This window comes from Poecile atricapillus, chromosome 2, assembly GCF_030490865.1.
Source record: "Poecile atricapillus isolate bPoeAtr1 chromosome 2, bPoeAtr1.hap1, whole genome shotgun sequence".
Lineage (NCBI taxonomy): Eukaryota > Metazoa > Chordata > Aves > Passeriformes > Paridae > Poecile > Poecile atricapillus.
Window position 1 is genome coordinate 66,870,625 of NC_081250.1, and position 13,888 is coordinate 66,884,512.

General features: G+C 40.5%; 1 protein-coding gene across 2 annotated transcripts in view; it reads left to right on the forward strand.

Moving 5' to 3' along the window:
- F13A1 (coagulation factor XIII A chain) overlaps nt 1-13,888 on the forward strand; it is a 57,844-nt gene that overhangs the window by 24,837 nt on the left and 19,119 nt on the right. For both annotated transcript variants that reach the window (XM_058833069.1, XM_058833070.1), the window contains exons 5-8: nt 715-833; nt 6,484-6,591; nt 9,070-9,244; nt 12,241-12,379. In XM_058833069.1, coding sequence (XP_058689052.1) covers nt 715-833; nt 6,484-6,591; nt 9,070-9,244; nt 12,241-12,379 — 541 coding nt within the window. The remainder of the gene's footprint in view (nt 1-714; nt 834-6,483; nt 6,592-9,069; nt 9,245-12,240; nt 12,380-13,888) is intronic.

A 13,888-nucleotide genomic window follows, 5' to 3' on the forward strand; every position in this document is an offset into this window, starting at 1 on the left:
TTCAGGGTTCCTTATGATTGTTAATAATGAGTTATTTACATATGTAAATCTTGTTTGCAAGTCAAGCGCCCATGCATATGCTCTTGATTTTTGACATAAGCCCAATCTAGAATGTACCCTTTGTATATATTTAGATAAAGATCTCATCCAATTACTTCCAGTTCTCACTTAGACACTTGAATTTCTCCTCATATTACCTGGTGAGTCAATCTATGTAGGGAAGAGATACTCCAGTCATAACTAATGTTGTACAGAAAAGGCAATCAAACCTTTCTCTTAATACATTATAAAAACTATATTCCATTTTTTTAATGGACTACAGATTTTTCTTTAGATCTCTTGACCTGAGCTGTTTTCCATTAACATTAATAGGTTTGAAATTGTTCTTTGATCTGTTTGTACAGATGCAGAATTGCATCATGGTGCTCCAACTTTTAAACAGTAATCATAGAATTCTTGATAAGATGTGATATTATAATCATACTTTACAGATCCTCAGAAAACTGGCAAGAGTTGCCAACACTTTTCCATCTTACATGTTTTTAAGTTGTGTATCATATTCACAACTGGATCACTACCCCCTTATTCCTGTACTCCGTTGAAGCAAGTAATGCTTTGTTTGATGGAAGATGGGTACTTTTCATCAAATATGAATGTATTATATGCTAAAATTAAACACTTGTACTAATACTTATTTTTGGTAAACTAATGCAGTGGATGCTGTGTACCTGGATGATGAGAAAGAAAGAGAAGAATATGTCCTGAATGATGTTGGTATTGTATTCCATGGAAATGTCGAAGATGTAAAGTCAAGAAGCTGGAGTTACGGGCAGGTGAGCTGTTTAGATCTTCTCTGGCTGCTCCCAGTAGGACAGCAAATGAGTTTAATTGACACCAGACTGTGGTTGAGACTGTGGGCTCTGGAATGCATTATTGGTTTCTCCTTCAGAAAGATAAGGAGTATCATTTTAAAATTGTATGAAGTGGGTATATGCCTAATCCAGAAAAGCAATGCTATAATAGCTGATATTTAAAGACCTTGTTTCAGGGGCATATTTCAGATACAAAGAGGCTGCCTGTTGGAAGTTATAATCATTAGCTGAGGTTTCCACAGGGCAGAGGTATTTCTGCTGCTGCATTATTGCTGCTTCAGAATCAAATCAATTTATGAAAAGTAGATTTGTTTGTTTGGGTTTTTTTTTCATTTTTTGCCAACAGGTTGTATTGCTTTTTGACGTTTCTTTTTATCTTTTGCAACTTGGTGGAAATAATTCTGTTCTTCTTGGGGGTCAGGTAGTCACAAGTTTCCTATGACAAACTAGTATTTAATCGCAAAATTTTAAATTCTGGGGGGATCTCTCCCTTTTCTGCCTGGACTTGATAACATCAGTCTCCAATGGTTTCTTGCAGTCTGGGGGAGACACCCTCCACTAGGCTGGAGTGGAATATTGGTGTGCCTACAATAACATAGAATCATAGAATAATTAGGGTTGGAAGGGATTTTTAAAGATCATCTGCTTCCATCACCCCACCATGGACATGGACAACTTCCACTAGACCAGCTACTCAGATTCCTTCAAACCTGGCCTGGAACAGTTCCAGGGATGGACCATCCACGGCTTCTCTGGGGAACCTATTCCAGCAACTTACCACCATCACTGTAAAAAACTACTCCTTTATATGTAAGCTAAACCAACCCTCTTTTAGCTTAAAACCACTACTCTTTGTCTCAGACTTTTTGCTTTCCCATTTTACCTCAGCCTTCTTGTAAGAACTAACCAGCCTAAAAATCCCTATGGGATGGAAAAGTTAATTTACTGTGTTAGAATGGGAAAAAGACATTGCCAAGCAGAATCAAAATTATAGCAAATCTATAACCCTAGCTGTCACTCAGAGGGGCTCCAATGGACAGATACTGGACATGGTGAGCTCCTCTCATCTCCTGGATTTCCACAACAGCACAATTAGAAAGGTATTTCCTTACTACTGTGGTGATGGATCCATTCAGTTTTTGTGGCACCTCCCTATCACAGTCTCACAGAAGTGTCCTTACATCTTGCTTTCTCTCCCTCAGCTAAATACCACCTCAAAGCTTGAAGTGCATGGATTGCCAGTGTGCTTGCCCTGGAGAGCTCTTTGAACTCACATCTCTCTTTTTTCCTTATTTAAGGGTACAATTTAATCTTTTTTTTCCTGCGGCAGCACTGCCTTAGGGAGCTCCTGCCTCTGCACCATTCCTTTGGTTGTGTCAGTGCCGTTGTTTGCAGGGTCTCACTGGTTTTCTGACAGGGACAAAAACAACCCATAATGAGGAGCAAGGAAGAAAATCCATAAGCTGATGGTGCCTCTGATAAAAGAGATGTATAACCAGATCCTGAGGCCAAAGCTGGGCTTGCGTGTAAGCTGACCAAAAATGCCCCCTCCTGGCCCTTCTTTCCCCCTGCAAGCACTTGTGCAGCCATGCAATGACTCAGAATGGGGAACTGATCTAGCTGAATAAGCATCTCCTTGATTTTTTTTTCTCCCCTAGGTAATTTCTTGGGCTTGCCCTGTTCCTAGATTTGGGATTCACTCCATGACAGATGTAAAGGGGAGGGAGAGAGGGGAAGAAGCAGCTGGAGGTGGAAGATACTGCTTAAACCAGATGCTGGATTTATGTCCTAAGATGCTAAATTAATGGCCTATGCTGGCTTGGTCTGAGGTGTTTATATTCTGGGAATCTGGCATCTTCCTGCCACAAATACCAGCCTCCCTTGAGAAACTGCATTGTTTTTTTTGGTTTTGCTAGGAAATAGTTCTGTCTGGGAGGTTAGGGCCATTGCATAATCCTTTTTCTTGTGCTTTGGAAATGGAAATTCCTTTGTCAGCTGAAATCAGAGGACCTGATTTTCACCCCGTGCTGTGGTGCACCTTTTGCTATTGGTTGCCCACATGAAAGCTGAGTGTGGTAGATGCATCTCAGCAGGCCCAAGCCAAGAGCTTTAATGGAATTGATCATTCTGTAGGGTTTAACAGACATGTCAATCTGCAAAGGAAAAAGAAATATTCTTCTTCTTCTTCCCTTACTTTCAGTGAAATGGAGGACAGAATGTTCCTGATCTTACCCTGTCCATTTCCAACCATTAAAGACACATTTTTGGCAATCCTAGATGTTAAGAACAATAGCATTACTGTGAGTGGAAGTACTAGCAGAAAGGCCTATATTATGAATATATCATACAATTATAATTTTTATATTTATGATCTATAGCCCTTTACAACACCTAAGTAAAAAGCACAAGGCCACACAGAGTCAGAGAGGTGAAATGTATATGGTCATATACAAAAACACAGACTTGTTCATGATAATATTCTTAGGCTAAAAAATTGCTTGGGACAAAGACAGCTGGAAACTTTAACTCAAGTTGTAAATCAAAAAGGAGCATAGAGTTCAAAACTGGGTTACTAGTTGGAGATGGTTCTGAAAGCTGCTGTCTGTAATGAAAAGCATCAACACAATCCCCAAGAGGGGAAAAGGCAAGAAACATGGACAGAGAAAGAGAAAACAACAGAACAATGGAAACATGGCTGCAATGAATGAGGATGGAGGTGTTCCTTGTAACATGACTGTGATCCCTCCTAAGAAACTGTAAAAGTCAGTCACTCAGAAAATTCTGTGGAGGATTCAGGGGAAATTTGGCTTTGGAAGAAATGTAGGCACATAGGAATTCTCTAGCTGAAAAGTATTGAAGTTGGATGCTATATCAATCATTTCATGTTGATTTTTGGTTTTGTGAGAAAAATAAAATAAAACAGGCGAACATAGAGTTCTGTTGCCATTGTGACTTCTCTCTTCCACCAATTGATCTGCTTTAGTTTGGAAACCCACTGTGCCCATGTAATTCTACAGCACATGCATTTGGTCAGGCCAGACACAGGCAACATGAGTTCTGCCTGCAACTGACTGTGAGAAACACAGCCTTAAGTCTACCAGTGCAAAAAGTGACACAGCCTCTCTTACTTTGGTTTAAATGGAAGCTCATCTATTAGAAAGAGTTTAGCATGCAGGAGGATGCCCAGGACAGCTTTGTGTGTTGCTCTCTAACACAAGTCATATCTGTGTGCACTTCATCTGTGTGTTTTCTCGTGCCTTATTTTCCACCTGCTTTTTTTCCCATGTGGGTTTACCAAAGTTCTTTAAACCTAGTGAAATAGGTTTATTTTCATTTCAGCTTAAATTGAACAGACAGGGACTGTGCCTGGAACAGGTTCACTCACCTGTCCTAGCTGCCCTGCCTACTACTTCTCTGGTTCCTCTGGTATTTCAGAGATGTACAGCCTTATAACTGCAATTTTTCTATTCCACTTCCCTCTAGATAGGATTTTCTTGCCAAGAGTGAGGGTAGAAAACCGATTTAGTTTGATTTAAAAATATTAAATATTTTAATATGACTAAATAGTCAAGAAAGACAAAACTGGCCTTAGTGTTAAGGCTACTCTGCATCCTACACTACTGCAAGCGTGCAAAGCCAGCTAGCCCTTGCAGCTTGTCCTCTCTTCCCTGTTAATCCAGTTCTTTCACAAGCATTCATGTCACTTTGTAAATGCTAAGGTGGAAGGCAACAACTCTGGTAGCTATTTATTTCTGCTTTATTCTTTCTGTATATACTGTCAAGATTGACGGTGTCTCATAAACTGTAGATGAGAAAAGTTTAATTTTCAGGGTAAACCTTTTATTGATCTAACCCAGGTCTGATTAATTGAAGTGCAGATAGCAGATTTTGATCCTGGTAAAAGATTGTTGGGCCAGACCAGAAGAAAAGTGAATTTGAACCAGGAAGGACAGCTGTGAGAGCCCAGAGTTTACATTTTCTGTTGTGAGGATTCTCCTTGGGAAGGAGGTTCTCCTCAGCACAGTCATTCACCCGACATTATTTGCATCACATCCCGATGGAGTGGACTGGGATGTGCAATTATTCAGCTTCCCAGTAATGACAAAATATTACTAATAGGTCTCTGAGAAACACTGATCCCTGTTTCCCTATTCCCAAACACCATGAATTCAGTTTTGCTCAGGCTATAAAGTGATCATTAGCAAATACCTGCTCCAGAGAAAGTAATTCAGTGCAAGTGTGGGTGATAATGAGAGAGGTGTGCTGCCTCAGACGAAGTCTGCTGAAAAGGATCCATATGGCAGTGGTACCCTCAAGGCAGAAGCAAAGGACTTCCATTGCCAGGATGCTAGGAAATGGTTGAAGATGGTGAAACACGATGGTGTTTCCCCTTTCTTGGCTTATGCCAGAGCTCAGCTGCTGTCTAGGATGTCACTTCTATCCCTCCCATCGTACCTGCTCTATCAGCAGCAGTCTTTACTCTTTGTGGCTTCCTTTTCAGCTCTCTGACCTCACTCTTCATTCTCCCAGACTGCCAAACTTGCTCACTTTCTTCAGGAGGCAAAATTCAGGATGGCCTTATCTGCCTAGGAGCCCTAAGCCAGGCTGCAGAGAATTAGGAAATCAATCCAGCTCTAGTAGCAGCATGAGAGCAAAAATCCTGTTAGCATGAATAATATCTTTCAGGATGCCAGCATATAACATAAAAACTAACACCATGGAGTTTCTTTCGTAGCCTTGAATGTTAATATAAGTTTGTGTATCTAGAAGGTATTTGTTTTATTATTGTGAATTTCCCTGTCTCCTACCATTTTCCAGGGGACAGAGGTATTTTCCTTTGCTATGCAGTTTCTTCTAAGGAAAATGAAATACATAGCAGGGCAAGTTCTGTGACAAATGGTTTCTGGTCTATTTAGACACCTCTGCCCTCAATTCATTCTTGTGCTTGTTCATGCTAGATTGAAAAAAATGTACCTTTTCACTCTATTTTTGAAGAAGGCTGCTTTAGGTCACTTGGTATTTTTGATGTCTACATTTTGTAGACCAGGATTAATCTATATAATAAGCTTTTGGCTTGTCAATTTTAAACAGATTTTAAAAATTACTTTGAAATACAAGTGTCTTCAGATAACTACTGGCAAACCACTTATTGTTCAAGTTCCTAGCAATGCATCGGCTGTGTCAGAAAAGTCCTGAAATTAGCAGGTCTGGAATCTGTGAAGGACATAAAGTCCTTTGCAAGTAGACAAGCTTCTTGTAGTTATTATTATAGTACCCTCCTATTATATATTTGTTAGCACTTAAGATTTCATGTCCTGTCAGAAAGTCTGTGTTGTCATTTCAACCTTCTGGAAGCTGGACTGAGACTGAATTGAAAATTACTCTCTCTTCCCTCACAGCCTCTCACATTTTTATTTATTTTTTCCCACACATGGGGGATTATTCCAGAAGAAAATTTCTATTGTTAAAACACAGAGCTCTGATGTGACCAGCTAATTTTGAAACTGATCAGCAATTATAACAACAGGGAAAAATAGCTTTGCCTGTTCTTCCCAGAATAAAAAATGAGTCAATTTTTCCCCTGTGTCCCTTTTTTTTTCTTTTTATCTAGTTTGAAGAAAACATTCTGGATGCTTGCCTGTTCCTGATGGACAAGGCAGAACTGGAGCTCTCTGGTCGTGGAAACCCAATCAAAATCTGCCGTATTGCCTCAGCAGTGGTATGTAATGGATGCCTAATACGTGTCAGAAGGGACTCATAAATCAAAGCTGGGCTGATTTAACTGGTCCTCTTGTCCTGATGTGCTCTCTACAACACACAACAGATCAGTTGTCCATTCTGACAATTGTCCATTCTGTGGACAAAAGTTCAGCACTGAAGTTCAAGCAACTTCTGTTGTCTCACTGCCTTTTCCTGAGAATGGCGCCTCACTGGTGGGAAAGCCACTTTTAGACATTGCACTCCAGGCATAAGCATTCCTTATGTGAGAGTGTGCTCATTTTCCAGTAGCTAATACAACTGAGAAAGCTGTTTCTGCTATGGAAAATACAGTGGCTTGATGGGTGGAATTTTGGATGGGGAACTGAGGGACTCTATGTGGACTCCAGCTCTAACCTCAATGGGGTCTTAGAACACTGCAATGGTGCGTGTTGTGTCTGACCCAAGCCCCACGTGACCTAATCAGGCTGAGAACAGTTATGTAAGTGGGCTGCTTTGGCCCCAGATGAAAACACTGTTCTCTGTAACCTGAGGACCACAAAACATACCCCACTCAGAATGAAAATATGTAAAATAACTGAGAAGACTATCCAGACCTCCATTCTTTCCAGTTGCAGGCACCAGGAATCATACCATGGGTGCAAGAGCAGTCCCATCCCTAATATTCAAGGTGCTAGACTCGTCCAGGTTGTGGAAAACAGAGGCTGAGTCCTCTCTTTTGCCTTATTAGAGGTCTGAACGGTTGCTTTCTGCTTCCCAGAATAATACTCTAGTCACTGAGCTAGAGTAATTAGATGTTCTCCTGAGCCAGCTACTAAAATAAGACTGTACACAAAACATGGCTTCTGGAGATGATGCTTTAACTCACCTGTTATAGTATTTGCCCAGGCTTTAAGAAAATGAGCTTTTAGTCTTAGAAGACATGGAAGTGGGATCTCCAGCCTCTTAATCCTCCATGGTATATAGAACAGCTTCAGCAAGAAGTATTGAGAACACTTCTACTTCTCTTTGTCTTTTAACATTTTAGTTAGTTCTTTCACCCCAGACATTAGAAATACAGCTTTGTACCTTTGGATAAAAGAAATAATCAAATGTTGTTTCCTCACCCCTGAACTAGTAGATGTAAAAGTTCCTCATGTAAGGACTGTGGAAGTCCTCAGGACAGAATTGCACAAAATGTATGAATCCAAATATGACTTGGATATTAGCCAGGTTTTGAGCAACTCAACGTTTTAGAGAAATGGAGGAGTTCACCATTGGAAATCCAGGACTTAGTAGACTTTAGGGCTAATCTGCAGAATTGGGCCATAACTGGGTAGGGGCTTTGATTATTGAAATCTGGACCTGAATAAGAAGTGGGCAAGAGGGGCTGAAATTCCACCTGTATTACTTAACCTCATTCTTGCTTGAGTTGAAGTGTGGTAGAGTTGAACTAGTCTGAGGACATGCCCCAATGCTGGAATCCTTCTGAGGCTTTCTGGCATGTCAGAGAAGGAAGAGTCCCTCTCTTCTTCCACTCATTACAGTCAGAGTAGAGCCTGAAGATCAACATGCTGTCCTGTCCTTGAAGTGATTCTTTTTTTGGCATGTTTCCTACACCAATGAGATGGGCACAACCTCTTAACCCTTTGGTTATGACTCTGAATACTTATCTCTGTTCAGTCCTAGAGTTCACAGGAAGTCGATTTTCTAATTATAAAACAGTAGTTAATGCATCCAAAAGCTTTTAAATGAGAATTGTGATTTATTTGGCTAGTGTGTAGCTGTTCCACATTAGCATAATTAAAAGGTACAGAGTGAATGAGCTTTTTGCACAGCCTCAACTGGTTTGGTTCAAATTGCAGCTAGGAGATGTATTGCTCGTTAATGCCTATCAGTATAGCCATTAGTCAGCAAAACTCTTTGCTTTGTGTAATCTTAACAGAGGAAAACTTACACAGCAAATTCAAATTCCTTCTTTTTTTCATGTGTTCCAGACCAAAGAAATTAGTTTCTACTCTAAAAATAACAGTGGACTGGTTCTCCTCTCAATCCATTGTAAATCAGGAATGAATTAATTAAAATCCTTGGGCTGATATGAGCAGAAAAACAGATGATGGAAAGAATATAGCTTAATATCTACGAGGCTTGCTTACCAGTGTATAACTGATTGCATTTATTAAAAATATGTAACAATAAGCATGTTTAATGTTAATAAAACTTATTAACTGTCAACATTGATACTCAGTGTGGTGATTTAATTTCAGATTTATTTTTAAATGTCTGACCTTCATTCAGAATTGTTCAGTGATGGAGAATCCATGGCCCTTAGCAAGATTGTCCTATTTATCCCCTACCTTCATAATGAAACACTTCTGTATTACTTTCTAGCCTAAACTTGGCTATATTCACTCTTTCTCATCCTATCAGACTGTTGAGTTAAAGAGCTTTTTATTATTCAGTTTCTGACATCTCTAATGCTCATTTCCTTTGATTTTAGATTAACTCCAGGGATGATGATGGTGTGATTGCTGGATCCTGGACCAATAGTTATGATTATGGCGTTGCACCTTCAGCCTGGACGGGAAGTGTGGACATTCTCTTGGAGTATTACAGTTCTAAGCAGCCTGTCCGATATGGCCAGTGCTGGGTCTTCGCTGGTGTCTTCAACACATGTAGGTATCAGTGAGAAAAGCTGCAAGCTGCTATGTGGCTCCTGCTTAACAGAGTTTTTGGGTAAAACTAACTAAAACACCTCCTAGCTCTGTGCTGTTCGGGAACAAATAGTAGAGATACTTTAAAATACATGGCTAAAATAGATGGTCTTTAAATAAACATCTGGTGTGTCCTTCAGGTCAGCTGCTCTTCCACACAAATCTGTTAACTATTTACTGGTTCAGTGAAATGCCCTCAGTGACTCATGAGGGTAAGTTTGTGTGAAAGAAAGTTGAGTCCTTCAGCTCAACTGAATTTCTGTCAAGAATTCTTAGACAGAGTTCTTGTTGTCTAGACCCAAAAGATTAATTACCACCCAGTATGTGATATGCGATGGTGTTTCTGCTCCAGAAAAGCCAAATATCACTTACTGAGGATTGTTGCCAGGAAAATTGAGGTGCACTGTCTCAGCACCTGGTAACTGAGCACTGTTAACATTTTGTATGACGTTTACAAGCCAGAAGAATGGACAAAACAAATGATGGCCTAGTTTAGGAATTGTCTAGCACTGACTGCAAGGTTAAGTCTAAACACATTTGGTTAAACTAGAGTTCTAGCAGTTGCAGTCAGCAGAGTGCTGCAGGTCATAAAAGCCAGTGGGGAAAGCAGCATTGGATTGGTCCCATATTTTGACTGTCTAGCACTTTCTAACATCATTTGCTTATGCACAGGACCACACTTTGTGGCCTCCTATGGGGTTGCTCCAACAGGTCCGTATCCTTCCTATGCTGGGGACCTCAGAGCTGGAGGCAGCTCTCCTGGTGGGATCTCAGCATAGCTGAGGGACAGAAACCTCTCCCTTGGCCTGCTGGCCACGCTGCTTTGGATGCAGCCCAGGATACAACTGGCTTTTTGGGCTGTGAGTGCACATTGCCTGGTTATGTTGAACCTCACACAATGGGTTTGAAAAATTCACGCTGATGTTTCTTGTGGATGCAATTCTTCACAGTGGATTCCATGGGCTGCTTTGTCTTCTCTGCTCGTTGCCTTATCTGGATTTCTCTTGATCACAGACAGGCACACACACCCCAGTTCTCCCACCTTCACCCCACACTTGCCCTGAATCACCACTATGCAATAATTTGCCTGCGGGCCACTGTGAAACTGGGGCGATACAGCAGAGGCGTATTTATCTGGGGCAAAACTAGGCTTGGTGTGCTAAGTGAGTCAAGTCAGGGGCCTGGCACTTCGCACTGCAAGTATAAAGTTTGGTGAGCATTATGAAATGCAAATGTTGTCCAGTGGCTGATCTGATGATAGCCGCTGACACATCCAGCTGCTGACACTGCACAGTGGACAGCAAAGGTCCGAACAACCACCTCAAAACTACCAGGGCTGTTTTGAGGTGGATTTGAGCCTCTCTCATCTGTCAATGTTTTAGCACTGTGACCAGTCCAGCTTTCCAAGGTCACTATATTGTACACTCCAGATACTCATCTGTTAAAAATGCTAAAACATTCCAAAAAATGGTCATTAATCTTGAAATTGTCAGACAAATTATTTCCAATGAGCCCTGATGGCTCATGTGCTGGAAGCCTGGGAGGGCACTTGAATTAAGTTTAATCAATAGGTACATATGGTATTGGATGCATCCAGGTAATTTTTCATCCAGGAACTTGAAATGAATGTGCAGTGTTACACTTTATTGGGAGTCACAGTGGTGACAGTAATGAATATACAAAACCCAGCAGTAGCAGCAGGGCTGTTCAACTCTGCAGCATTGAAACTATTTTTAAATAGGATTTTTAATAAAATTTTTTCCCTTAAAAAAACCACAAAAACCACAAAAAACTCACCACCATCACAACCACCAAAAACGAATCAAAAAAACCAACCAAAAAAACCCCCAACAAAATAATTTAAAAAGAAACAAAAGAAGCAAACTAACAAAACTGAAGCAAAACCTCCCAAAAAACCCCATAAACCACCAAAAACCCCTCACCCTCTGCTTTCTGCACAACCATGTTGGTGGCTAAATTGAAAGCCAGGAGCCTTTTCTGGCTGAGACAAAGTATGTCATCTGGAGTAGCTGAGATGATGTCTCGCCCCACAGACCCATTCCCCTAGCCAGGGGAGATGCTTCATGCCTGTTTATCTGCCAGGGTACACAACAAACACAGAAGCCTACTGATGCACTCTTGCAGACTATGGACATAGCTGTAGCATTTCCACAGTTTTTCCTCATCTCTTAAATTTACCACTTAGAAAATGGTAAGAAGTGTCATCAGTGCTTTGTTGTGATGGTGTGAGAGTTAGGGCTTTTTTTTTTTGATCCTCCTTTTAAGGTCTTTTATTGGAAGGGACTGTTGACTCCAAAATGCTGTTACTTAGCAAGCAAGATGAATTATATAATGCATTTTATTCAGATTTTCAAACCTTGTCATTTCAATTGCAAATAATGCAGCTTTTCCCCATTGTTAGCAATAATTTCTTCTTTATTCTTTCTCTTCTCTGGATCCCTTCTGACAGCAGACATCAAACAGGAAAACTCCAAGTCAATCAAAAGGAGATAATTCCTATTAATTTTCTTTTTAGCATAGTCTCATAATTCTCCTGAGTCACTTATAGTAAGACACCTAATATATCATGTATCTCTTGCAAGCTTGAACTTCTTTATCTTTGTATCACATTTAAATCACATTGGTCATGCAGCTTACCCATTGCACCCAGATTTGACCTGTGATGTGGTCACTATGCAAAGCTGCTTTAAAACTATTGGTAATCAGCTGCTTCAGTTATAACCTGTGTACTAATACTTGTCTTTAATGCTCATAATTAGGACCAAATGAAATATTTAGCATGTGCAATATAAAAAAAGATAGGAGGAATTATTTGGGTTGATTTGACTGTTTTCCCGTTTTATTCTAGTTATTAATGTTTCTGTCGTCTCATCCTGTCATCCGTGAATGCAGTCATCATATTTGTCCTTCTCATCACACTTCTGTCTTTTCCACAGTTCTGAGATGCTTGGGAATACCTGCAAGACTCATTACCAACTATTCTTCTGCCCATGATAACAATGCCAATTTACGGTTGGACTTCTTTTTGGATGACGAAGGAAAAGTGGACACCAAACTTACAAAAGATTCTGTCTGGTGAGTCCTCCTGGAAAATGACTTTAATGTGCCAATGATAAAAGTAGTAAAGACCATGATGGCAATGACTGTATTGTGTTTATTTCTCTGTGCATTGAAGAAAACTGCTGGCTTATGTGAAACAGAATGAACGGATTGTTAGTAGGCTGACTAATATGAAACTTTGTTGTGTAAACAGTCAACGTCTGGGGGAATCCTGCTATTAATGTTACCATACAGTGCTCATTTAAGCACACTGGAGAGTTGGAACGGGCTTGTTCTCCTCAGGACCAGCTTTTTCTAAATAAAAACAAGGGGGTAGGTTGGGCGCTTCCATCCTTCTGGAGCCAGGCTCCAAGGGGTACCTCAATATCTATGGAAAAACACCCTTCTTGATCTGCTTGTGCCCGGTTTCCATATTTGTAGACTGGTTTTACATTGTGTGCACACAGTCATTGTTGCAAAGAGGTGTTTTCCAAAATCAACCCAACTCAGGTGAAAAAAAAAAAAGTCAAGGTATCATAAAAGATACTGAAATGCTGTCACCATATTTATAAAAAGAAAACTCCCTGGGCTAAGAGGAGGCATTTATACATTCTTTTTAAGAAGGCAGTCCTCTAACTGGCTCTTCATTCTCTCTGTCTTCTGTCTGACAGGAGAAGTGTAGCATATATTGATTATATGCTCTGTGTGGGATATTGGCCCTCAAGCCTCTCCTCCTCAGAGTGAAGGAATGAATGTGACCTCTACATTCCTATATCCAGGAGATACTTGTCCTATTCAATGTTAATATACCAGACTTGTGTCAATGATATCTCCAACTCATTAGCATAGCAGCTCATCAGTATGTTTCATTAATAACTTAATCTCTGGAAGTCTTTGTATTAAAACTGTAATAAACCCACTATGTGGTGGAGGAATAGACTGAACCTATCGCTGTGACATCTTTTATGTGATTTCCATAATCAAGAGAAAATCTAAGGGGAAAGCAGGTTCATTTACATGTGACACTTGTGTCACAGCAAAACAGAGTAGTTGAAACTAGAAGGGACCCTTGGAAGTCACCCAACCCTCCTGCTCAAAGCACTGTCAGCTAGAACAGGTCGCTCAGGTTTGTGTCAAGTTGGGCTTTGAGTATCTCCAAGGATAGGCAACCCACAACTTCTCTGGGAAACTTGTGCCTGTGCTCAACCATTTTCACAGTAAGAAAAGTGTTTCCTGATCTTCAGACAGATTTTTCTGTGTTTCAGTATGTGCCCATTGTTGTCCTGTCCTTGGGCTACTGAGAAGAGTCTGGCTCTGTCTTCTTTCCCTTAACTCCCTAACCAGGAATTTATACACACAGATAAGATCCTACTCAGCCTTCCCATCTTCAGACTAAACAGTCCCAGCTGCCCTAGTTTCTCCTTGTTTACAGTCTTGTATCAGCCATTCCTTCCAGTTTTCTTTATCAGCAGACTTGCTGAGGGTACAGTGGGTCTCATAATCCTGGTCATTAATGAAGATGTTCAACAGTGTCAGACCCAGTAT